This window comes from Lactuca sativa, chromosome 7, assembly GCF_002870075.4.
Source record: "Lactuca sativa cultivar Salinas chromosome 7, Lsat_Salinas_v11, whole genome shotgun sequence".
NCBI lineage: Eukaryota > Viridiplantae > Streptophyta > Magnoliopsida > Asterales > Asteraceae > Lactuca > Lactuca sativa.
Genome location: NC_056629.2, coordinates 2,323,518 through 2,346,765, shown reverse-complemented (window position 1 = coordinate 2,346,765; position 23,248 = coordinate 2,323,518). Strand labels below are relative to the sequence as shown.

Below are 23,248 nucleotides of genomic sequence, written 5' to 3'. Positions count from 1 at the left end.
ATCTATCAGAAAGGACAAAACTACCCTCACCGTGCAAGGCATGTGGGGTTCAATAACCCAACATACGTTCTGTTCTTCATTCTTGCATGATATGTTAACCAAAATCAAACAGTTCATAAACTCAGAAATTAGATACAAAACGCCAGAGATCAACTCAGGTCTTTTTCCATTAAGAAGTTGAGCACCACGTACAAAATGCATATCATCAAGATAGGACTTTTCACATCATCTATACATAGCACACAAAAAAAGAAAAAAACAAGAACATAAAACCTACAACTATTATATCTATAATATATATGCGTCGTAATCTACCCAAGCTTCATAACGACTTTGAGCGCAACCACCATCATCCCAAGCATGGCCACCATAACGGCGTCCATCACCATAGGAATAACTTTAAACTTCCTGTCATGATCTTCCAACTTGTGTTGGATACTGATGTGATCAACACAGCATACAATGAAATCTTGACCAAATTGATCTTTGAGCCTCTGGATCTCGATCTGGTTGGCAACAATATTGTCTTCACGGTCGCAAACAATGGAATGCAGGTCGTTGAGGTTGAGAAAGTCTCATGAGGAGCCGACATTGCAAGTATTGAGGGTTTTGGTCAAAATCGTGTTTGCCCAAATAAGGTAAAAAAATCTCAAAAATGTGTTGTGTTAAGCCCCACATGGGTTTGTGACGGAGCTTTATACCCCCACCACCGACACTTCCTTGTCCTTTAAGGCTGGTAGGTCACTGGGTTGGTACATTTTAATGCATGTATTAAATCGGCTTAGGTGGAAGACGAGTCGACTCGTCTATGACTCGATGCTAACTCGCCCGCTGACTTGACACTCCACACAGTAGTATTACCTTCAAATGTGGGTTAAAGTACCAAAATGACCTGTAAATGTGGGTTAAAGTACAAACCCTTTAAATGCAAAAAATAGTCACGAGGGACCATTTAAACCAAAATACGAAAGATAGTTAAGCTAAAGTGACAATTTCCCTAAACTGAAATACACGATACATTGGGTAAAACACGAACCCAATAGTTATTTACAAACTTGAGTGGATGAAACTAGATTGATGATATAATTTCATAATTAGGTACAAGATTAGGATCATCAATACCCATCCGTAGTCTCATTGAGTTTTTAACCAAAACAAGGTGGTTGGAAAAAAAATATTTACCAATTTAGTATAGTTTCAAAAATATTTACCAAACTAGTGGTTTTCTTATTTTTCTTGTATTTTTCAGTTTTTTTACTTTTTTTTATTTGATTTTAAATATCAGTTTTTTTCTCCAACTTTTTATTGTTTTCTTTTATTTTTTCTTAAATATCAGTTTTTTATTTTTTTTTTCAGTTTTTTTTTCTTTTTGTAATATATGTTTAAAATAGTATAAAAAACAAAAAATGTATATAGTTACACGCCTTCTCGTCAATTAAAAATAAAATGTTTTAATGAATTGCACTATTATAATTGATTATTGCCAGCCATCACAAAAATAAACACCATAAAAAGTAAAGTTTTCTAGTTCCGCAAAAAATATTTTCTAATAATTATGTAATATTTCATTTTTAATTGACGTCAAAACATCTGTGTTCAACGTATATTAAAAATGTTAAGATAACATTTTAATAAAATATACTAGTGACTGCAATTACTTATGTTATAAACTATTATAAAATGGCTTATTAAAAAATATTGTAATATTATACACTATCGGCAATGGTAAATATCATTGCAATTGCTCATTTTTTTGTGGTATTATAAGAAAATTTGCCCATAAAGTTATCCATATTTCTATGAACTATCAAATAATTGAAAATTATAAAATAATGTAACAACACATTAACACTTAATATATATATATATATATATATATATATATATATATATATATATATATATATATATATATATATATATATATTTCAAATTAGAAAAATTGAAACTAAAATAATGCATTAATGAATTTATTCAAATAAAATATTGTGGATCTTTAATTTGCACATAAAATTTTATTTAGAAGACGTACATTCGCATATATTTTTAATATGTAAAAGCCTAACGGAGGAGGTAACGACCTCTATATAAATTTATTCATAAAATGTATTATCGTTAATAAGATGTTCAGTGGAATCGAAAAACTCTATTTTTTCATGGTATTTCTTTTGTGACGGGTGACAATAATCAATTATAATAGTGTTATTCATTAAATCATCTTATTTTTAATTGACGAAAATGCATGAAATTATGTATTTTGTATACTATGTTAAACATATATTTAAAAAAGGAAAAAAAATTGAAATAAAGAATAAAAATCTGATATTTAAAAAATTAAAAAAAACAATAAAAAACTTAAATAAAGAAAAAAACTGATATTTAAAATAAATAAAAACAACAAGTAAAATTGAAAAATACAAGAGAAAATGAAAAACCACTAGTTTGGTAAATATTTTTTAAAGTATACTAGATTGGTAAATATTTTTTCCTATATCTCTATTTTGTTCAAAAACTCTAGTCTCATTGCATCACTATCCCTCTAACTTGTCCCATCGATATCCATCTAAATGAACCATATCATTCTGATTGGTCTAGTAGTTTTATCAAAAGATGTTATTCCATTAAAACGTTGATGATTCAAGTCTTATAATAAATAACAATATATTTTAGAAATAGAATCTAAAAAGTGTTTGATAGGTGTTCTAGGAAAAAAATCACAATTTTATATTTATTTATTAGGTCCATGAAGCTTCCAATATTAAATGATCGTAAAGTAGAGGAAGTTTCCGAGGAGCAAAAGTAATATTATAATTTGAGTTGGACTTTCGGTGAGGAATATGCTTTTGCTTCTTGAGACTTCATCATTTTACCGCCTTCTACTTTACATAATATGTTTTCGGTCTTTAGATTATTAAAACGTTTATAAGTAGAATTTCATGCCACTTTGCTCTTTTAGAAAATATTTTTTTTTGTAAAAAGTGACCAAATGACACACTTAAGTGCCAATAAACGATTAAAAAATGAGATTTTGAAAAATACCAACGAGTATGCAGAGGGTCTGTTACGAACTCATACTCACAGTAGAATATCTGGACTTTTCCGTAATTTGCATGAGTCTGCAGTATGGAACCTTAGTTTGTAGTATCTTGTCTACGGACTGATAGTACATTTTGTGAACTTAAATATATAAATTTCAATAATTCATTTTTTTTATCTAGCATGTAGATTTTTATTTGGAATTTTAGTTTTAATTTTTTATTTATAGATAGGATAAAGAAATTTGCATTTCAATGGCAAATATATATATATATATATATATATATATATATATATATATATATATATATATATATATATAAACTAGAAATATCCAAAATCAAAACCATAAGTAAAAGAAAACATTTTGATTTAGTTTTTTTGTAATGTGGAAATGACTTTCCCGTCTAGATCAATAATTTATTTTCAGTTTTTTCATTCTCTTTCACACTATACAATCCCTTTAACCACTCTCCTCATGATCTCGTCTTCCACATTTTCGATTCCTACTCTTTCTATTTTTTCATTTGAACTTGCTATGACTTTATCTATTCTATCTCCTAACTATTACTTTTTTTCCTTTCCTACTACCAAACTCCTATTTTTTTTAACATGCTGAGTGTTTCAATCTCACATAACACAACATATTTCAAGGTATACCCCTAACACGAAACTCGACACGAAAATAAACGAGTTGATATGACATGACACATTAATTAAATGGATCGGGTTATGGTCGAACAACTTAAACATGTTTACTGTTTTGACACAACATGACACAGTTGTCATGTCTAGTTTACTTGTTATTGCAAGTAATAATGACATGTTTTAAACAAAAATACAAATTTGAGGGTGAAAAGTTGAATAAATAAATATGTATAAAATAAATAGTTTGTTAACCTTTCAGTCATAATCCCATGCCAAAAAGTAAAGATTTAAAAGATCATATATATATAGCACAACAATGTGTGAGATTATTCATCCCATGTAAAGAAATAGAGATAAAAGTATAGGGGGCAGAGTTGTTATGTTTTCAAAGTTCTTAGAGAATCTTGTCAGTCTTGGACAAAAAGTTAGAATTCAACGGCCATGACGCGTATTCCCTACTCTCTCTCTCTCTCTCTCTCTCTCTCTCCAATTGATTTCGTTCAAGCAGCAATAAGCATCGTTGGTAGCACAAAACTCGATTGATAAACGCTCATCGTTGAATTTTGAAACCGTAAAATACTCGAACATTACGGTCAAAATTCAATTTGTCCCAAATTGATCGGCTATATGGTCTCTTCATCGTAGTACGTTCTTCGTTGATTCTTGCTTAATTGAGCTGGTAAGAATCCCCTCATCTTCCATGTGAATTTCAATAGAAACTCTGTAGTTGTTATGAGTCTTTCATCATCCTGTTCATTTTGATTCTAGAACCCTCCCTGTACATCTCTAGGGTTTTTACCGCCTGATCATGTTTCAAATCTGGGTGCTCATTCGGAGGATTTGAGCTCTTTGTGTAGTGCTTGTTTGATTTGCTTGAGACTTCTTAGGTTTGTAAAAAGTTTGGAAATTTCAGAAAGAACATGTCGTCGGCTGGTGTTGTTGCTCTTAGGCCACTCTGTGACGACTCCATTTTGCCTTCGTTGTCTGTACATAACCAAGATCCGATTATGATTCAATTGGCTATGTCGGGTTCCATGGTTCCAATGAGGGTGTTGGAGTCGGAGTCCATTGAGTCGGTGAAACTTCGGATTCAAAGCTATAAGGGGTTTGTTGTGAAGAACCAGAAGTTGGTTTGTGGAGGTAGGGTATTATCCAGGAGTAATTCTTTGGTTAGGGATTATGGTGTAAGTGATGGGAATGTGGTTCATTTGGTTGTCAGGCTTTCTGAACTTCAGATGATCAATGTGAGGAGTTCATGTGGTAAAGAATTCACTTTCCATGTGGAAAAGAATCGTGATGTTGGTTATGTAAAAAGGCAGCTTGGTAGGGAAAAGAAAGGATTGATTAACATGGATGAACAAGAAATCCTGTGCGAGGGTGAGGAGCTGGAAGACGAGAGGCTTATAAATGATATTTGCAAATATAACAGTAATGATGCAGTCATCCATTTGTTTGTTAGGAAGTCTGGAAAGATTCGAGCCAAAGCCATCAAGAAGGATTTTGAGGTGAAAAAATATGATGTTGGTGTGAGACAAGTTGAGTATTATGGTTCAGTTCCTAAAGAAGCTGTAAACAGAAGTCTGTGGTTGGAAGCTGTGATTGTTAACCCAAAGGCTGCACTCCCTGGTGTGGTTTTGGAGCTGGTAAACTCCACGTATGAAGGTTTGAAGAAGGGGAATTATCCAATAAGATCTTCTGAGGGTACAGGTGGGGCGTATATGATGATGGATGCATCAGGGAGTAAATATGTTTCAGTGTTTAAGCCGATTGATGAGGAGCCTATGGCTGTAAATAACCCCAGAGGATTACCATTGTCAGGGGATGGTGAAGGGCTAAAGAAAGGGACAAGTGTTGGTGAAGGTGCACTGAGGGAAGTTGCTGCATATATTTTAGATCACCCAAAAGGCCAACATAATAATAATAATAATAATAATAATAGGTCTTTCTCTGGTAGACACAACGGGTTTTCTGGGGTCCCACCCACACTGTTGGCCACATGCTTGCACCCAGGGTTTAACCATAAGCATCCAGAGGGTGTAGAATACAAGGAGAAGATGGGGTCATTGCAGATGTTCATGGACAACTGTGGAAGCTGTGAGGATATGGGTCCTAATGCTTTTCCAGTGGAGGAAGTTCATAAGATCTCTGTTTTGGATATCAGGATGGCAAATGCAGATAGGCATGCTGGAAATATATTGGTGACCAAAACCAAAGGAGAAGATGCTAAATTTGTACTCATTCCTATTGATCATGGCTACTGCCTGCCTGCCAGTGTAAGAAAGACTCATCTCCTATTCTCCTCCCATTTATAGCAACATAAGTAAGTAAGTAAACATATGGATTTTTTTTTTTTGGTGCAGTTTGAAGACTGCACATTTGATTGGCTGTATTGGCCTCAAGCTCGGGAAGCATTTAGTAGTGAAACAGTGGAATACATAAAGTCACTGGATGCTGAGGAAGATATAGCTCTGCTTAAGTTTTATGGATGGAATTTACCCTCAAAATGTGCACGTGTGTTTCGAATATCCACCATGTTACTGAAGAAAGGCGTTGAGTTACTAAAAACCCCCTCCCCTTTTGCAATTGGAAAGCTCATGTGTAGGGAAAACATGAATAAGCAGTCTGTGATTGAAGAGATGGTCCAAGAAGCAGAAGATCTTCTTCTTCCTGGTTCAAGTGAGGCTGCATTCATTCAGACAATTTCTGAGGTCATGGATCGCTGCCTTTGTAAATAAACTATTCAATTTCTTATGTGCATACTTATGTTTTCGGTACATATGAGGTGAGTGAGATTGAGATTTGAGAGAGAGAGAGAGGGGGGGTTAAGTTCCAATATATATATATATATATATATATATATATATATATATATATATATATATATATATTATTCTTTTATATTTTGTATTTGATTTCAATCTGAGTGGAGAGTGGGGTTTCGGTTTCTTGAAGAATAATATATTACCAAATGCTAGGTAGCAAGGAATACAAGTTTAGTGAGTTTGAAGACTCGAATCTTCCTTGTTCAAGTTTGTTTGTTATGACTTATGACTTATGATTACGTACGTACATACACAAAGGAGGTGAGGTGAGGTGATTTCTTTTGTCTTGTAACCCGTTACTTTTATTTTGTAGCTTTCTTTTATACTACTACGTGAAGAGAATAAAACATATGATTGTACATGTCGTTACTACAAACAAATATATACAATGTTTCCATTTTACTACTTTTGAATTTACAATAAGTTTTGCTTATTGTTTTTAGAGAAACTATTAACATATGCGTGGCGTGGGTCACAAAAGCTATAGATTTCCTTTCCTTGGTTGGTATGGGACTATGGGAGTGTTTTGTTGACATCTTATTATCTTTTACATTAATAACATAACATAACATGAAGAGGATGTTGCCCTAAAAAGCTCCACACAAACACAACCGAATATGGCTAATGGCTCCATTCATCATTTTAACAACATGACATGGATTGAAACTGGGACCCACCCAGAAAATAAATAATTAAAAAAAAAAAAAAAGAGAAGGAAGGAACAGAAATAAGTAGAGTCTAGAGAGGTTGGTTGGGAATGGGAGTGGGAAAGCAGAGGTTGTTATCGGAGGAGTTAGGAGGAGGAGGGGGAGGAGGTTCTTTCCATATCCGACCAGTGACCCTCAACTTGAGTTCCTGTCGATCTCCACCAGAGAAGAAGAGCGCCATATTCCTCTGTATGATGAGGCCGTCATGACTGTCCCTGACCTTTCTGTGACCATCTCTTATGCTGCGAGGGGTGCCCTCCCATATGAGCTTCCGCCCATTCCCTCCCACCTCCAAACTGTAACGATAATTCCTGGCATCATTCTCATCACCCATGAACCGAAGGAACGCCATGTACACAGGCGCCATGCTCAGCTGGAACGCCTCAAAGTGGAGACAGAAATACTGCCCAAAACAGTTGAACACCTGTGCACAAAAACACCCCAACTCAACTCTGTCTCAACACTCAAATAATAGATTAGATTTGAGAAACAGAAACAGAGGTACTCACGGTTAACATCCAGGTGGCGTTCTCAACCTCACGAGGATTGGACTTGACATATCGGTGGTTGAAAGTGCATCCTGAGTGCATGTCTACTTTGTGATCGTCTCTTAAATGGGACACAAGAAAAGGGATCTCCCCGACCATGGAGCATTCTGATCCAGCATATGGACAGCTGTAGGGCCTATAATTGCACATGGATTCATGTTTCAGCTTGCTATAGTATGGGAAGATCCCAGGGCATCCATTCAAGCTGTATTTGCATGGAAACTCAAGGGATTCAGCCACTTTTTCTAATGCCAGACACCTTATGTCGCCAAGCTCTTGTCTGCAAGTTGGACACCTGTTGTGAACTTTTGCCTTACAACTCGAACAAAGCGTGTGCCCGTTGGGGCACTGCAACACAAAATCCAAATCAACTTTTTAACTTATCTCACAAACCAACTAATTTCAAAAACATAATCGCAATCCTAAACCCCACCCCCCACCGACTCTAGACCTAAACAAATATAATCATATGTCAAATCGAATCATTCCAATTTCAAAATATAAAACACGAATCAATCATAAGAAAATTAAGATCCTTTCATATCATTATTGACAGACACAAAGAGAAGAAACAAAACCTGATGAATAGGAGGGTACATTGAATTCGTACAAACAGGGCATTCCAGAAGCTCGTGGACACTGGTTGTGGGAAAAATCGTTGAGGAAACAACATTAACGTTATGAGTTTTCGAAGATGAAAAGTGAGGATTTTGATGATGGTGCCGGTGATGATGATTATGGTGACGAGGGACTTCATTATCATTCAATCCATCCGAGACTGAAACGCATTCGATGTTATCAATCTCCATTTTGGAAAAAAAAAACAACACCCACAAACAGAAAAATACTCAATCTTTATCAATATTTTGTTTTGCTACAAGAAAAGAAAAGCTTTCCCCTCCCCGATCAGGTTAAAGACGACGAATCAATAACCAGGGGGAGGGGGAGGACGAACAACAGGAGGTGCTTTTCCTTTCTTGATAGCTTTTCGTGATTTTTATTTTTATTTCTATGAATTGTTTTTGCCTTTGGAGAATGAGATCGGTGGATAGGGTTGAATGCATAATTTTTGTTGATGAATGAAATGGTAGGAGATGTGGTTTGAATGCTACAGTTCACAACACTTCAACATTATTGCCAAAATTAGTAGCCAACTCACTATTTTTATTCTTATTTCTATTTCAACAAAAAAAATATCATTTAACTTTAATCTACTGTTTTCTCATTAAAAAATTATTTTTGTACATACTAAATACATTTTTTATAGTCAGTTTTAATATTGAACTTAAAACAACCACCAAATCATTATTATTAAATAAAAGCTCTTCCGTTCTACAAAAAAAAATTGTGTTATTGTTTGTTGTTAGACTTTGCAATTGGGTCGTGAGTTTAGGTTAGCAAGTTGAGAGATCAGAATACATTGATCCAACTCAATTTATATAATATATGGGTTGGCGGGTTAGCGAGTTTGAAACATCAACCCAATCCTATCAACATAATCCATTTAAGTATATGTGTTTGCGGATCAGTGGATCGATTTCGAGTCAAAAGGTTGACGGGTCATTTTCAAATAAACTGTTCACATGTTAAATTTATACGAATTATACACGTCTATAAATTAATTAATAATTAACATCTTACATTGACTAGGGCACACATGCTATAATGTTTGGGTTAAGCGTGTTAGGACTTAAGACACACCGTATATTGATTATATTTCATTAATTCACAAATAAAATTTTAATTTTTTAATATATATATATATATATATATATATATATATATATATATATATATATATATATATATATATATATAGTCGGGTTGGCAGGTTGACCCGCGAACCTAAATATGTAACCCAACCCAACCCATGAAATAAACGGGTTGACGGGTCAAAAATCTCAACCCAAAACTGTAGCACAAAATGTACTTTTAAGTAATTGCCCCATAGATCATATATCTATCTATATGAAAAAAAAAATATGTAACGAAGTGGATTATTATTTGTACAATTGGTACTTCGAACTTGGAACGAGCATGAAAAAAATTAACGATACTTCTTTATCTTTTGAGTTGTTCTGCCGGATCGGTCACTCAAGATCTTTGGTCTCTACCCGGACCCGATGAAAAAAATGGGATCACTCCTTATAGACTCGTTGAGAATGATTCTGGTCTAGTTCGTGGCCTATTAGAAGTGGAAGGCACTCTGGTGGGATCCTCACAAACATACGAGTTGGATCGAGAATTACCATCCATATTTGTTGTTTTTTGATTCGTTTTCAACTTGTTAAGACCATTGTTCATCAAAGTAACCATGTCACCTATGATTCATATTTAGTTTAAAGGATTCATATTGATGTTTGAATTCGGAAACTTTCAGTTTAAATAAAGTCTTTTTTAAAAATCCATGAATAATAACCGGATATCAAGAGTTTGAAGGATTATAATTAGCATCAATAGTCTTACACTTGAGGCTATCAAGATTTAGATCCAACCTAAGATCATTTTATATTTTGTAAGATCGTGATCGGTATCGGAAGATCTTACCACATTAACTATTCTTTAAATTTGATCGCAATGTCTTGTTAGTGTGGGGCCCCGTTATAACTTGATTTTAATTAAAATATCAATGATGAAATTAATTTTAACTTGTTAAATATGAAGCATAATTATTGTCGCCACTAACACCTCCGCCACCGCCCTCCACCTCCACCACCACCACTGCCATCATCTCCACCACCATCGTCACAAAATAAAATTAAGCAAAAAAGTTTACATTATTTCAATTCTAACAGTTTACATTATTTCAATTTCATTTCCTGCCAAGTGCCAACCAACCAACCAATGAAATTGGATTACAATTCACAATACAAATTTCAATTTCTTAGAAATATTATACGAAGCAAACGTCATTATTAACTTAATCCAACATTGGATGAGTCATTTAGTGAAAGGGAGCAAACAATGAAAGCAAAAAGTTGATACAGAACTAATCATTCTTTAACATTCCAGAATTTAGAGCAATATGACATGTGTTTAAAGCAAAGGGAAATGAGAGCACATAAGAAAATGATTTTATTGTGTAAAACAACAAACAAACGTATATACTTAAAAGTGGAAATGTAGAGCTCTTTGTTATCAAACAAACCAGAGAGTCACATTACTACCATTGATTAGGGAAGGCTTCTCTGTACTTTGAATGACGATCATCTCCAAGATTCATCATCATCATCTGTGTTGCTCTTGCAGTTGCCTTCCTATTGAGAAGCCTTGTACCCAATCTATCCTTGACACTTACTTTCTTTTTCAGCATCTTTGCAAGACTATTATTCTTCTCTCTTGTCTTGACATCTTCACCAATGGAACAGGTAGCTGAAGTGGAAGCAAGCGCTGCATCTCTCAAAACAGCGTCGTTGTGGCCACGAACTTTTGCAAGCTTCGCCCGTTTCATTTCCTTTTTATTATCATAAAATTCCCTTTTCTTTATAATCACAGCCTGTTTCGCTAATTCCTCTGTTGACACTGACAGAAGATTCTCCTTGGGTTCTGTCTCTGACAAGTAGTTATCATTTATTAATGGTTTCCCTTGGTTGTCTCGGGGGACAATACGCCCATGAAAAGGGCAAATTTTCAAATCCCTTCGCGTACAAAGCCCCCCCTTTTCCTTTTTTAGGGGTGCACCACACTGTTGAATTTCTTTATCATCTTCTTCATAAACAGTTGCCTGCATGTTTAGCTCAGCAACTTTATTAGCTGGAATCACTGCATCATAGTCAACCCGTCCCCAATGTCCTTCAACCTCTAACCCTCTCTGGTTAGCCATAACCGAACCCCAGTTGTCCAAAAAGGAACCCCATTTCATCACCGGGGCTTCACCCATGAGCTTGCTTTTTAACGGGTCCAAATCAGCATCACAAACTACTTTACTATTAATAATTTTTATAGCATCATCTTTACTCTTGTTTGCATCATGATCCTCCTCGCTTTGCTTATTGGGTTTTGGAATATCAAATCTTTCACTTGTGCCCTCTTCCCAGATATCTTCTTCTCCTCCTCCTCCTCCTTCATCTGTAGTGACTGAAAGACCACATCCTGCTTCTTCACATTTCTTTTTTATTGTTTTCAGATGATTTCGGGTATCGATGAATTCTTTTAACATGGAGTCTCTAACCCTGTTATCCGACAATTCTACCCTTATAAGAACAGAAATTGATTCTTGTACTGCAACTATATGTTTGGTCACTAAAAGCTTGTAAAGTTCTCTCAACGCGTCGAAAACAACTTTGTTTTCGCTGTTTTCCTGCACCTTATCTGCTTCTTTTAGAGAATTGTCGCGAATCTGTCGCAATTCAAGGTTACGAAACTCCTCAAAATATTCTTCTTCTTCTTCATCGATGGGAGAAAGCGGGAGGTTGGGTTCTTTACAACTTTGAAGGATATCTAAGCACTCGTTGATTTCATCAACCATTGACTTTACTTCCTCCTTGATTGAAGGAAGGTTTGACTTCAACAGCTCGTATTTCTTTAACAGAATCTCTTTTGTCCGCAACTCTCTTTCTCTTCTCTCCTGCTGAGCTCTGGCTGCATTTGCTTGAAGATTAGGGAACTGAAATCTAAGGGTGTTTTTCAGGTAATCATACCCTAATCTGAGCTGTCTGTAATGGATTCCAAATGTAGTGTTCCATCTCTCTAAGAATTCAATTGCTTTTAAACGCAGCTTGGATGCAATGGCTGGAGGTGCAGGGAGTGGCTGGTTTCTTCTAAACCCAACACTTAAACTCAACAATTGCTCCAAATTCTCAACAATAAGCCTTCTAAATAGCTTTGACCGCATGAACAGTTCATGGATTATGGCTAGTGCAAGGTACCGTACCTGCAATATATCACAATTTCATCTCAACTCTGTCATTTAAGCACATGACAATATGGGTGTCTCGTTTTTATTCTTTGTTTCACAATTAATTGTTCATTGAGTCAACCAATCCCAACACTTTGAATCTTATGGACTGTTCTATGTCCATACTGATGATACAGGTGCTCATGTTTTCATCTTAGTGTAAGCTGGCTCTTATGTGTATGTGTATGTTATTTTATTGATCTGGCAGTTAGAAAAAGTTCAATTATCAATCAGGGAGGGCTTGTCCATTTTATCATTTTATCTGCTATCTTCTATTCTTCTCTTCGCATGTTTTACATTATTAACATGACATATATCGCGTCGTCTATGCACACAAAATATAAACTGGCTGAGCCTGAGCACTTCCTAATTCCAATAGGAACTCGATTCATCATAGAGCTCAAAAGTCAGACTTGTGTGATTTAAGAAGGGTTACATGTAAAACTGAAAACCCCTACAACTTATGTACAAATTAGTTTCATCAAAACTACAATCAAATGGACAGACCTGAGAGTGGTCTCGTTTCATGAGGCTCATTAGGTTTTCGACCGCAAGACGGAGCTCCAAATCAGAGTGACGGACAACCGATTTGATTGATTTTAGGATTCGCGGATCCAAGTCCGGTTCAGTTGAGTTGGTAGCCTTCTCTATCAGCCCTACCACCACCGCCGCCGCCACTTTCCCTTCATCTACCTCCCATTCCATTGCCGGACCACCGGTTTTCAATTTTGGCCTTTTACTTGGATTTCGTTTCTTTCGGTTTTTTTTTCCAAGAGATGTGATTATATATTTCCCGGTCAATGTGAGAGGCGGTGAATGACATCGGAGCCCTTGTAATGTATAAAATTACATTACTATAATTATTATTATTTTTTTAAATAGAAAATTAATAAATCTAAACAATTATAAATAAGTTTTTTTTAAAGAAAATAATAATTGTTTTTATTTTTTTTGAAAAATAACTATTTTCTTCAAAATACCTTTCCCGGACTATTATTCATATTCGAGACTTTTCTTTTCAATTTTTTTTCATAATTATTTTCTTCGAAATACCTTGTTTCGAATTATTGTTCATATTCTAAGTTTTTTTTTTCAATTTTTTTTTGCAAAAAAATTCTCTATTTATCTCTGAAATGACTATTTCAAAATGTTTCACTTTCATGTCACTATTTTCCAATAAAATGTTTGATTTTATACATATAGCTTTTCAAATCCGAAATTTCAGTCCAGAGTCCGGAATATCAGTCCAAAATATACGTTTTTTGTCAGAAAAATGTTTTTTCTTTGTTCGAAATAACCATTCCAAACCAAATGGATATTTTTTTAAATGTACATTACATTAAAACATATCTAGATTACTTAATATCCCTAATAAAAATCCATGGTGGATAAAGGAAGGAACCGACAAACGAATATATATATATATATATATATATATATATATATATATATATATATATATATATATGGCTGGTCCATTGGTTTTTACTACCCGGGACGAAAATAGAATTTTATGCTCTTTTGTATATGTCGTACGATAAAGAAAATGTTTATATAAAAAAATTATTAAATCATAAATACAATAAATTTTATAACCAAATAAATAATACGGAAAAAAACAACAAAAATCACTTAAAACAATATCTTCATGTATTTTTTGAAACAAAAACATCTTTTATTTTATAATAATCAATATTTTATAAAATTTTGATGCTAAAAATTGTTGATCCATTCGATCTTTCTTATATCATGCTACTTTGTAGATACAATTTTAAGAGCTTCTATTTGAACAACTTCTTTTTTACTATAACCTCATGATAGAATCAGAAGTAAGCATCTACTTTTAAAACTACTTTCTACTAGGAACAATGAAATCATTTTATACAATTATACATTTTGTTGCCTCTAGAAAGTGTTGGATTAGTGTCTAAGATTGTAACTATATTTGGTAAGTACTTGACCCGGTTATGCATGGTCCTTTTGGGTTGCCTTCACCATAGCAACTTGACAGGATGATTTGTTAAGAGAGAATAGATATTATTGTTAATATATTATGAGAATAATATATTAAAGGAATAATATTGTTATTTAATTAATATAAGTCATATATTAATTAAGAATTAATTTGGTGACTTAAAGAGGTTAATTGAATAAAGGGGCATAAACTGTCAAATGTGTGATAGTTGTGTTTTGGGTTATGTATCCTTATAGATAATGGGGTGGACAAAATTTAGGGTTTAGAAACCTTAAATTCGTCCAGGCCTAGAATCTAGAAGGATCTTGGATTGCTTAGGGTCTAAGTTATTCAATTAGGGTTATAGGTGGAACCCTAGTATCCCATAGTATAAATAGATCCCTAGGGTGAGGGAAATCGGGACTCATGCAAGGCAAGAAACCCTAGGGCCGATTTCTCACCCTCTCCCCTCTCTCTCTCTCAAGATCATCCTCTTGCTAGTTGGTGTTTGTAAGCCATTAGAGGAGTGACAATTGTGACTCTAAGCTCCAAGAAAGAAGAAGTATCAAGCAAGGAATCCAAGGTATTGTTCTAGATCCAATTTCATATGATTTGATTCAATTGTTTACATTAGATCTAGTATTGTAAGTCTTGGATTCAATGCATGTTCAATTAGAGAAACCTAGATCCAAGCATTAGGGTTTGCATGTGCCCATAGGAAAGTTCTTATGGCTCAAACCCATCAGAAAGTCCTAAACATAAGTTCAATAGAAAATTATATGCCTTTTCTGATAATCAGAACAAAAAAGTTTAGAAATAAACTCTACAAGACTAGAAATTTAATCTGAAGCTACCACAAAAAGTCAAAATCAAACCTAAAGCAACAAAAATGTAATCAATTTTCACTTTTTCTATTGTAATCATCCTCCAACAACCAGCAAACAGTCCAACTCCTGAAACAAACAAACAAAAACATTTAAAACACATCAGATATTGGAATGAGAAAAATAACTGAATATGATATACCAGAATTCAAAATCTAACTCACCCAACCCTGATTTAGAATCGAAAACCTCAAGCTTCTTCATATTTTTATGGTCTGTGCTTCAGAAATCAGAAAAAAAAATCAAACTCAGAAACCAGTCAGAAATTAGAATGAGTATTAGAGAAATTGAGTCATAAATTAGAAGAAGTAGAGAAATTGGGTGTAGTAGGTTTCAGGAGTTGGAATGAGAAAAGAAAACATAACCAGAGAGATGAGAATTCAGAAATCGAACTCACCCAAACCCAATTTAGAAATAAAAAACCTCATAGTTCTTCATATTTTCGGTGACGCTACGCTTCAGAAATCATATTAACAGGATTGTGGTTATGCGAAGTAAAGAATGATAAAGTAAAGAATCGGAATAGATAAATCTTAAATTTGAATGAGAAATAAATAAATTTTATACAGTAGCCACTAGGCTTAAGAGAGAAGTAGAGAAATTATAACGAGAAGGACCAGTTCTTCCGTCGATTAAAGATTGTGCTCCTGAACAATGTGTTTTTCTAGATAACGATTGGCTTCTCAAGAAGATGCTTGCACGCTTAAGATGACGCCCCCAAACGCCTTTGAATTGAAACATGACTAAATTTTGGGCCAAACCGTATATACATAATTAATTGCCGAATCAAATTTATGCCCACTTTTCTTTGCTTCCCTGGGCTAAGTCCCAACCCGCCCATGTATTGGATCGGCCATATATATATATATATATATATATATATATATATATATATATATATATATATATATATATATATATATATATATATATATATATATATACTAGTTGTGTATCCGCGCAAAGTAGCGGGACACAAGTTTTTATTGTAAAAAGTAGGTTAAGATGGTGACTCAATTTTTTAGTACGTAAAGTGTTAAGGGATTATAACATTCATTAATCTACAATAATTGATATACACAGTGGAATATTTTTACCTTTTAGTTAATTTGAAAGTTAGTCTAAGATGTTGACGTTGGTGAAAAACATTTCATGTAAAGTTCAAATATGTAATATTGCATTGGAATGTCATGTGATTTATTCTTTTTATACAAAGTTGTTGATTTACAATGTGGAAACAAATGAAAAATGAAATCAACCGTAAGGCTACCCGGTATGGGAGGCATTTCACGTGTCTTGGGCTGAGGTGGCAGCCTCTCCTACGCGTGAACACCGCCCCCAAAGCTGGTGGGCTACGTGTGACGTGAATGGGAAAACGGAAGAAGACGCTGCATCTGATTGGTGGTGAACCTGGTCCCTCACAATTTACCTCTTTCTCTCTCTTTCTTTTTGCCCCCTTCACCACCAGCCCACCGGTGAACACCATTTCCATACCCTGGTGGGTTAGGTGTGGAATGGTGAAATATCTATGTGGCATCCCAAACACGCGTGACCATTCCGTATGGCCTAAAGGTGAGAGATTGACATGGGGCGTGTTTGACAAAAGTAGCTGTTAGTTGGAAGCAGGTAGCTGGTAGCGGGTAGCAGGTAGCTGGTAGCGGGAAGCTATAACTTTTATTTGTTATATGAGTGTTTGGTAAAAGTAGCTGGGAGCTTTTGAAATATATAAAAATTACATAAAAGGACAATTGATTAAAAATAAATAAGTATATAAATATATTTTTAAGGGTAATTATGGAAATTGATTTCAAAAGCTCAGTAGCGTTTTGCTAAACGTTATATGAAGTAGCTTTTAGATTTGAAGCATTTTGTTTAAACTAAAAGTTAAACGTTCGTACTACCAAACGAAGCTTTTTGTTTAAACTATAGCGTTTTGTCAAAAGCTAAAAGCTAGAAGCTCCCAAACGCTTCCAAAAGCTATATGCCAAACACACCCATAGAGAGAGATAGAGTGAGAGAACAATTTTAAGATATTAAGAGAGATATGGCCCAAATTGGAGCTCGTTTTTTACTTATATTATGCATTGGTTGTACATGATGTTTAAAATGGTTGAATGTGTTAAATTTATTAGGAATTAAAAAAAAGATTGGTGTTTTTAATATAGTTTTTAGATAAAGATGGAAAAAAAAAGATAAAGATGGAATAATAAATTTAACATGATAATATGTACATCAATTATTATCTCATAATGTGACAATTTGAGAGAAACTAAAGAAAGATGGATCATGTAACAAAGAAAAGAAAGGATGATATATATTAGTGTATATAAATAATTATTATTATTGTAAATTAAACTATACCTAGTTATCTTTCATATGTGGATGCCTTTTAGTTATCAAAAAGACCATTGTCTTTTAATCATAAATTTGATATTGTACACTTGGTAGCAAAACTACATTTTATATAAATTCCCCCCAAACTGGGCAATTTTTTCACTATGTAAATATGAAAATTAAATTATACATTTCATGATTAAAGGTGGAATATTTGATCTTAAATAAAGTATTAGAATTCCATTCATTTCGTATTTCTTAGAAACATAACTATAAGTAACCTTTTTTCATTTAAGATGCGTTGAAAATCATACAAAGTTTAGAATCCCATTAATTAAAAGTTAAAAGACCAATGCTATAAAAAAATATATATAAAAAAATATATGTACTTATAAAAATAACTTTAAGTTGAAGATTGATTTAATGATTATTAGCTATTCCGTACTATGCAGAAAAATATATTCTTAAATGGAAAAAATAGTTATGTACTTTGATCTAATTGGAAGAAATACATTAACAATAAATGCATCACCCAACTCCAAAATCATAGAGTTTTGGAATCATTTAACATAAGGCCAGATGATAAATGCAAATCTTGTCTTTTAGGGAAGATGACAAATCACATTTCACTGAATCTTATGAAAGAGGTGAGGGTTTGTGGATATCATACACACAAATGTGTGTGGACCCTTCAGATCACCACAAAGGATGTTAATCGATTTTATGTGACATTTATTGATGATTATTGTAACATCCATAAAAATCATGCCAAATTTAAACTTTTTAAAACATTTCAAAACCAATAATTATTACAAAACTTGTTTTCAAAATGGTTTAGTGTCAGAGTGTCCCATAATCAAATCATAAACATAAGGGGGTGTACGATCACGCCTTCGCCTTCCCGGGATCATCAGGAGTACTTGAAACAAAATAAACAACTACAAGTCTGAAGCTTAGTGAGTCCCCCCCAAAATACCAACGCCATACAGATATAACCATATCATATAAACAAACACAACATGCATAATGAGCCATCAGTGTGACTGGACCGCCTCATAGGCCATCAGTTTATCTAGACCGCTCTCCAAGCCATCGGCACGTCTGGACCGCCTCTCAGGGCCTTCAGCCTATCCGGACCGCTCGCCGGGCCTTCAGCCTGACTAGTATGCCCTAGTCGGGTCTGCAGTCTATCCGGTCTGCCCTAGGTATCTCGGCCTACAGCACAAAGCAGGACCTGCCTCAACCCAATCCCCCAAACCAACAAACATGTGCACATACATATACATATCATACGCTAGCATATATAACAGTCAAACCGATCTAACAGATCACTAACATGACAACCATCCTATAACCAGGATACCGATCTAACCGATCACTAACATAGCAAGCATCATATAACCATGATACCGATCTAACCGATCACTAACATAGCAACCATCCTAATTCCAGGATACCGATCTAATAGATCACTAACATAGAAACCATCCTGTAACCAGGAGACAAATCATAAAGGGTCGGCCTTGGTGCCTTAGACCTTGTCGATATAGTGAGAAGAACTCACCTCACAAGTAGCTCGAAGTGATAAAGTCAACTGCAGCTCAATCTCCAACTCACACCGCCTAACGGCCTCCTGTAGATCCAGAAGTATATCACAACGCTGGATCGCCACAAACTGTCGAATGTCAGTCTTGAGCATGCTCAGATAACATGTCATCTAAGCCTGCTCAGAAGCAAACTTCAGGCAGAACATCGCCTTCTCCGTGAACATGCGGGTGATCTTCGTCACTTTCTCATCATCCTGTCTCAAATCCAGAAACTCCTAAGCTATCCGCTCTCGCTCGACATGAGGAATGTAGCGAGCGCGGAACATATCCCTAAACTGCTCCCAAGTAACCGTAACTCTCTGATCATCAGAATACGATCCAGTCATCAACCTTCACCAGTACTTTGCTCTGGACCTCATCAGGTTCGGGGCACATCTGGCCTTCTGGTCAGTAGGACATGAACACGTGAAGAAACACCCCTCTGCGTCAGATAGCCACCTCATGGATTTGGTGGGGTCCCGAGTCCCATCAAAAGTAGGTGGCTTCGTGTTGTCGAAATCCCGATACTGAAAAGCCCGATTGGATCCTACCCCTACCGTTGTTACAGCTGTTGAAACTACTGCGGCAGCCGCCTCAGTGAGGGCTGCATAACGGTCATCGAAATACTCCACCATGGCGGTTTTGATAGACCCAAACATTTCTGGTAACTGAGCCCGGAACATAACAACAACCTCATCATGCAGGATCTCCCGGATCCTGGCGTGCATCTCGTCTGGCCCCATATGACCAATAGTTTCGGGCACTGTTGGTGCCTCGTGTCCGCCACCTCCTGATCCTGACCCGGATCCAGTCACAAATTGTCGAGTAACCACCATGCTGAAAAATATACCAGGAAGATATTAGATATTCCATATAACAATCTGGGAACCAACCCTCAATAAAACCCAATGGGTTGTGACTTCCTTGATACGCGTATGGGTCCTGTGCTTTCAGTAGTACGGGCTCATATTACACCTACCCATGTTTGTCTCACGTATCATCACAATGCCCTAAAACTATGCGTAGGCATGGCATGCGCTCAATCCTCAATCCTAGAGGAAGGCTAAACATCTCATAATTGGCGGACTAATCCCAAACAACCCATCCATGAAACTTCCACCAACTTTGCAGCACTAGTGTATGCTAACCATACATAACGGTGGACCTTATAGACTTTTGAATACCTGATCCTACCCTAAGCCATTCATCACACAATAACAAGAAATAAGGCCAAACCAAACATTCTCACGTTATAAGATCTTAATTATGTACAACTATAACGCATACACCAAGCAACTACAGTAATGATGTCAATTTCATATAAGGAAAAACCCTAGACTATCAGGCATCATATAATCAGACAATTCTATCATGCAATTCTTGAAGATCCCTAGCCTAGTACTAGCATGTTGTTCTAACATTTCACATAAATCAAATAATCCGTAAGGTAGTTTGGGGTCTATTCACGAGCTCCGACTGATCGTACACTTGCATCCTTCTTTATTATTTTGAAAACATTTTAAGAAAATTTCATTATAAAATCTTGTCCTCGGTTTGAGACTGGAGACACACAAGTGTTTCCTCCAATTCACTCAAACTTGGCTCTGATACAAACTTGTAACATCCATAAAAATCATGCCAAATTTAAACTTTATAAAGCATTTCAAAACAAATAATTATTAAAAAACTTGTTTTCAAAATGGTTTAGTGTCAGCGTATCCCATAATCAAATCATAAACATAAGGGGGTGTACGATCACGCCTTCGCCTTCCCGCGGTCATTAGAAGTACCTGAAACAAAATAAACAACTATAAGTCTGAAGCTTAGTGAGTCCCCCCCCCCCCCCCAAAATACCAACGTCATACAGATATAACCATATCATATAAATAAACACATCATGCATAATGAGCCATCAGTTTGACTGGACCGCCTCATAGGCCATCAGTTTATCTGGACCGCTCTCCAAGCCATCGGCACGTCTGGATCGCCTCTCAGGGCCTTCAGCATATCCGGACCGCTCGTCGGGCCTTCAGCCTGACTAGTATGCCCTAACCGGGTCTGCAGTCTATCCGGTCCGCCCTAGGTATCTCGGCCTACAACACAAAGCAGGACCTGCCTCAACCTAATCCTCCAAACCAACAAACATGTGCACATACATATCATACGCTAGCATATATAACAGCACCAATCTAACATATCACTAACATGGCAACCATCATATAACTAGTATACCGATCTAACCGATCACTAACATAGCAACCATCATATAACCATGATACCGATCTAACCGATCACTAACATAACAACCATCCTAAAACCAGGATACCGATCTAACAGATCACTAATATAGCAACCATCCTATAATGTCACACCCCCGAACCGGACGACGGAAACGTCCGAAGTCTCTTGTGACTCGAATTGAATACCATCACAATGAATATACATGAATCATAACATAATTCAACACCATGCATTGGAATATTACAACTGATATTGTTTACATTCGGTACATTGTCTTAGACATTACAATTCCATAACATAAACTGTCTGATAGATAATTTAAGCAAAACACCATGACATTTCCTTATACTTATTATTCGGCTTACCTGTTACCTGAGAATACAAGTTATTTTGGAAAAACGTCAACATATGAAATGTTGGTGAGTTCATAAGTAATGTTATGGAAAAATGATTTTTGTGAAGTTTGAAAAAAACCCAGAAAATCCGATATTTTCTGAAAAGAGTATTTGTTTATAAAAAGTGTGAAGATTCGTAAATATGCTTGTTGATTTTGAAAACATGTATAATTGTTGAACTTTGTATACATCACATAGGTGAAAACGTTGAACTTCCCGGGAAAACCCGATGTTTTCCCAATACGTAAATTACATGACTTGTTTATTGTTATACCGATACGACAGATGTTTTTGATTACCTAGGTGACATTGGATTAATTAGGGTTTGTGAGTTGTTACAATCACGCATTAATGAAAATGACTAGTTTATAACTACAGGTTACCAACGATCCTTAAGGCGTCGTCCGTACTACTCACATAATCCAACCACCCTGACTTCTCTTGATTAACGCCACGAATCTGTTTACTTGAATTCTCATAAGCCGGTCAACCGAGGAGAAAGGAGGGTACGAAGCCCTCTCTTACTTCCATGAGTTATTCCGGGCTATCGGGAATGCAAAAGACACTTGGCCCAACTCGCATTTGACTTCTCGACCTCGCTAGCAGTACTAATGGACCACTAGGGCCCAATAGCACAATAGAGCTATTGAAAGTCCTTTTACATGGAATTGGGTCATAGGAGGCCCATTAACATGTAAGCGCGTTCCCTTCGGGCCCAAAGATCATGTTATTGGGCTAGCAAGGCCCAATAAGCACGATTTGAAACTTTCAAGCCCAAAGTTTGTATGTTGACTCATCATAGTTATCGCGTGTTTAACGAATTACTTGGGTTATTGATTTTTGTTTTGTTATTGATTCGAGACCGAATCAATTCGTTTTATAACGATATTTGTTGTTGAGAATGTATTTGTTTTTTTGTTTTGTCGGTAGTCGTGGATCTTGTATTTTGTCTTAATGAATTAATTTGTTTAAAAGTAAGATTTTTACCTTTTCACAACCTTTCTTTTATAAAAATAACACTTTTAGTCCTTTATATAAAAGAATTTCATTTTTAGTCCTTAAAATATTTTTTTGACACTTTTGTATCATAAACTTGTTGAAAAGATATTTTTACCCAAAATTTATTTTGTAAACAGATTTATCCCTTCTAGAATGATGTTTTCTCGGTTAAAACCCCCAGTTTCGCAACTTTTATA

General features: G+C 35.3%; 3 protein-coding genes across 3 annotated transcripts; 1 reads left to right on the top strand and 2 right to left on the bottom strand.

Annotated features, from left to right (window-relative positions):
- The first annotated feature begins 4,109 nt into the window (after nucleotides 1-4,109).
- LOC111894628 (phosphatidylinositol 4-kinase gamma 4) lies at nucleotides 4,110-6,911 on the top strand. The gene is made up of 2 exons (XM_023890717.3): nucleotides 4,110-5,957; nucleotides 6,045-6,911. The coding sequence occupies exons 1-2, from the start codon at nucleotides 4,605-4,607 to the stop codon at nucleotides 6,417-6,419; spliced, it is 1,728 nt and encodes a 575-aa protein (XP_023746485.1). The 5' UTR covers nucleotides 4,110-4,604; the 3' UTR covers nucleotides 6,420-6,911.
- Nucleotides 6,912-7,108: 197 nt separating this feature from the next.
- Nucleotides 7,109-8,857, bottom strand: LOC111894629 (E3 ubiquitin-protein ligase SINAT5). Its single transcript, XM_023890718.3, has 3 exons — nucleotides 8,340-8,857; nucleotides 7,723-8,109; nucleotides 7,109-7,637 (listed from the first exon to the last, which is right to left on the bottom strand). Exons 1-3 carry the CDS (start codon nucleotides 8,568-8,570, stop codon nucleotides 7,245-7,247), a joined length of 1,011 nt encoding a protein of 336 aa, XP_023746486.1. The 5' UTR covers nucleotides 8,571-8,857; the 3' UTR covers nucleotides 7,109-7,244.
- Nucleotides 8,858-10,739: 1,882 nt separating this feature from the next.
- Nucleotides 10,740-13,435, bottom strand: LOC111894635 (UV-stimulated scaffold protein A homolog). The gene is made up of 2 exons (XM_023890726.3): nucleotides 13,166-13,435; nucleotides 10,740-12,634 (listed from the first exon to the last, which is right to left on the bottom strand). The coding sequence occupies exons 1-2, from the start codon at nucleotides 13,361-13,363 to the stop codon at nucleotides 10,925-10,927; spliced, it is 1,908 nt and encodes a 635-aa protein (XP_023746494.2). The 5' UTR covers nucleotides 13,364-13,435; the 3' UTR covers nucleotides 10,740-10,924.
- Nucleotides 13,436-23,248: the final 9,813 nt, after the last annotated feature.